Genomic DNA, 3,437 nt, shown 5'->3' with positions numbered 1-3,437 from the left:
TTTACTTAAATAGTGAAAATGCCTTTTTACGCGAACATCGACACTTTTAGGTGAAGATCCCCGGTTACTCAACATTTCACTTATTCAAGTTGCTATGCATACTCTTAATTCAAGTACCTTTTTACGCGAATGTCGACATTTGTAGATGCCAACCCCCGGTTACTCGGTAGGTGAATCATTGGAGTAGAACAATTTTTATTTACTTTCTTTTATTTTCTTTTTTTCTCTTCTTTTTTTTTTTATTTTATTATTTTTTTATTATTTTTTTTATTTTTCCCTCATAGAAAAAATATATAAAAATAATCACAGGAGGAGTATAACCTTTATCGACTATATCAATTACTTACTTGCAAAATTAAGTAAAGAGAAGAAATCTCATTAAACATGTAAAATTATAGGCATAATTTTCCTCACTTTATCCAATATACTTTCTAAAATGTAAAAATCCTAATTGCATAATAATCATTTTCAAGTTAAATGAGGACTAAACTTTCCAAAATACATATAAAGTTTCAACAATTGGAAGAATTAAACACTTAAGGTTGGAACAATTAGCCCTTTTTGAATGAAAATGCAAAAATTTGAAGAACTTTTGGGCCATAGTGAAATATTGGAAAAGATTTTAGAAAAATTTTGACAGAGTTTCTCCTTATAAATGGATGAAAACTCCCTGCCAACAAACCCAATTTCAAGCAATTATCCACATGGCAAGCATTTCAAACACAATTCCAACATTTCTAAGCATTTAAATCCACAAAATATCATCACCTAGCAAGTAAATGCAAGTTCAATACTTTCCTCCCCCACACTTAAACTTCACATTGTCCTCAATGTGAAAAAAGGAAAATAAATAAAGAGTAAAAGAAAATACTGCTCAATTGAACTTGCGCAATCCGAATCCATGTCCAAGTGATGAATTTCCAACTTTTAGTAGTCCGAATCACTATCATCACAATAGAGATAAAGATCACTTGGATTAGTTCACAAAAAAGAAATAAAGAAAATCACTAAAAACATCACAAATACTACAGAAAAGAAAAAAAAAACATTTCTGCAAGACGAGCACTCCCTCAAGTAGTCGCTTGGTCAGGTGACGATGGTGGAGTCGGAGGAGCTTCAATACCCAGCTTGGTCTCGATGCGACGAAGACGCTCGGAATTCCGCTTATTCTCTTGGCGGCTTTTCTTTACCTCAGCCTCGACACAAAGCAGCTTGTCCATTATCTTCTTGAAAAACGACCGAGTGTCTTGAGGTGAGGTTGGAGGCCGTGAGGAAGACGGTTCATTTGAGACCGGCGGGGTAGTTGTCTCAACCCCTTGAGCCCCTTCAATTCGTTCAATTTCAACTTCCTCCTCTTGCCTAATGTCCCCTTGAGCACCTCCTTGAGTTGAAGGACCACCGCCGTCTTTACTCTTCAAAATGAACCTGCAAAAATCCAATGTAAAGACGTCCTTCTTCTTGAGACCTGTAGGGAAAGCGTTAGAAAAATCCACTCCAACCCTTTGAAACTCGAAGGTCAAGAACCGAGGATACGGGAAAGCATGTTTGATGTCGTTACTGCGAACCACAGCCCACATGTGGTTGGTGATAATGCTTCCCAATGGAATGCCTTGGATGTTTCCTAAGCCATGCTTCATTTTATCCAAGAAATAGATGTCACTTGTGCGCGCCTCATTGGTTCCACTTGCCCTCGGAATGATATTGGCGGCAAATAGGTAAATAAGGAGACGTTGCGACTCCGGAAATGATGAAGTCAATACCGAATATCGCCCCGTCGTTCGAGTAGCCTTGTACTCAACCCCCAAACGTACAAGTGCCTCTAGCATGTTCCAAGAGTCCAAATCATTGGGTTTGAAGGCTTTCTTCAAATCTACCTTGCGCCCCACATCCGAAACATGAAGATAGCGCTCCAAATCAGCTCTATGGACTCGAACTTTTCTCCCTCGCACTGTACTAGTAATCACCTCCGTGTCGTAGTGAAAAACCTTCTTGTCCTCCACATTTGCATAGAATTCTCGGACAAGCTCCTCATAATAGAAGTTTGGGATGTTAAAGAAATTTTCCCATCCCAATTTGGCAAAGGAGGCCTTGAGATGGTAGACCTCCTCGGCATCCGAGGTGACATCCTTTTCCACCAATACCTTAGCTCCCCTCCTAGCATTGTACCAAGCTTCATTTTCGGCGGAGGTGAAGCGCGACTTATCATAAGGGACTTCCTCCTCTTGGTCCCCTTGTGCATCTTGTTCCTCTTGTTGTTGAGTATCCTCTCCAGATGATGGCTCGTCCTCAAGCTGTAGACGTCTACTTGCTTTTCTTTTCAAGCGCGGTTGTCTAGACGTCGAAGCTTCTCCTCTCTTGTTAGGAGGAGGAGATTTCACTGCACCTTTCTTAGTGCGAGCCATTGTACCTAATTAAAATTATTAAATGTTAACTTCATTTAATAGGTACATTGCTAAGTAAAGATAATGAAAACTCATTCACTTTTACCTCTTTATCTTTAATTAGCCAATCTTATCAACTTACTCACATAATAATTAGCAATTAACTTCACAAGCAAGACTTTACAATTGATTATCAACAACAAATGCTTCTTTCATTTTTTTCCAAATAAAACACTTAAGCATAAAATGTCCAAATAGGTAGAGAAAGCAATTAAACAATCACACAACTTATTCCCAACTTAATGACCTAAATAAGCATAATGAAATGCTAAAAAGCACCTTAACCATGAGTTTAGACTTAAAAAGGTCATTAATTCAACTTTAATCAAATTTTCTAGAATAAACATGCCAAAAATCAAAGGATAAGCTAATTAAGCCTAAATTTAGCATGTAAATATCCTAGACCAATCCATTACTCTCATACAATTTTCTTCAATCCAATTGCCCCAAAAAAAAAAAAAAATTAGCTAATAATGATCAAATCAAAGTAATCCTCAAGATTAGCTTAAAATTGCTAAATTCACCAAATAATCTCAAACCCATGAGTTAAACATCACCAATAATCATCAATAAGCTCAATAACATCATAAAAAGCATCAAACTTCACAAAATGAAAAAAAATTCGAAATTGCCCAAAAATAGGAAAAAGTGAAAATTGACAAAATTCAAATGATAACATTTGGTGAAGATTTGTTACCTCAAACTTGTTGGTAGATGATTAATGGTGCAAATGGTGAAGAAACCCCCAAAAATTTCACTCCAATTTGAACCCAAATGAAGAGTTCAAAAATTTGAAACCCTTGTTCTTCTCAAGCTCAAATCCGAATTAGAACTTGTTTTTGAAGGAATTTAAGCTATGGAATCAACTCACAAGGAAAAGAGAAATGTTTTGGTGTATTTAGTTTGGAGATTGGATGGTGAAAAGAGGGTTTTTAGGAGTAGTGTGTGTTCAAGGTGTGAGTGTGTGTGGAGGTTGAAGAAAGGAGGAAGAAAAGA

The 3,437-nt window shown here is 36.8% G+C and overlaps 1 protein-coding gene across 1 annotated transcript; it reads right to left on the bottom strand.

Moving 5' to 3' along the window:
* Positions 1-1,070: 1,070 nt before the first annotated feature.
* Positions 1,071-3,203, bottom strand: LOC113757309. The gene is made up of 2 exons (XM_027300667.1): positions 3,139-3,203; positions 1,071-2,407 (listed from the first exon to the last, which is right to left on the bottom strand). The coding sequence occupies exon 2, from the start codon at positions 2,400-2,402 to the stop codon at positions 1,071-1,073; it is 1,332 nt and encodes a 443-aa protein (XP_027156468.1). The 5' UTR covers positions 2,403-2,407; positions 3,139-3,203.
* Positions 3,204-3,437: the final 234 nt, after the last annotated feature.

Source organism: Coffea eugenioides, unplaced genomic scaffold, assembly GCF_003713205.1.
Source record: "Coffea eugenioides isolate CCC68of unplaced genomic scaffold, Ceug_1.0 ScVebR1_2944;HRSCAF=4069, whole genome shotgun sequence".
Taxonomy (NCBI): Eukaryota; Viridiplantae; Streptophyta; class Magnoliopsida; order Gentianales; family Rubiaceae; genus Coffea; species Coffea eugenioides.
Note: the sequence above shows the minus strand (reverse complement) of the source record. Positions and strands in the feature narration are given on the sequence as shown.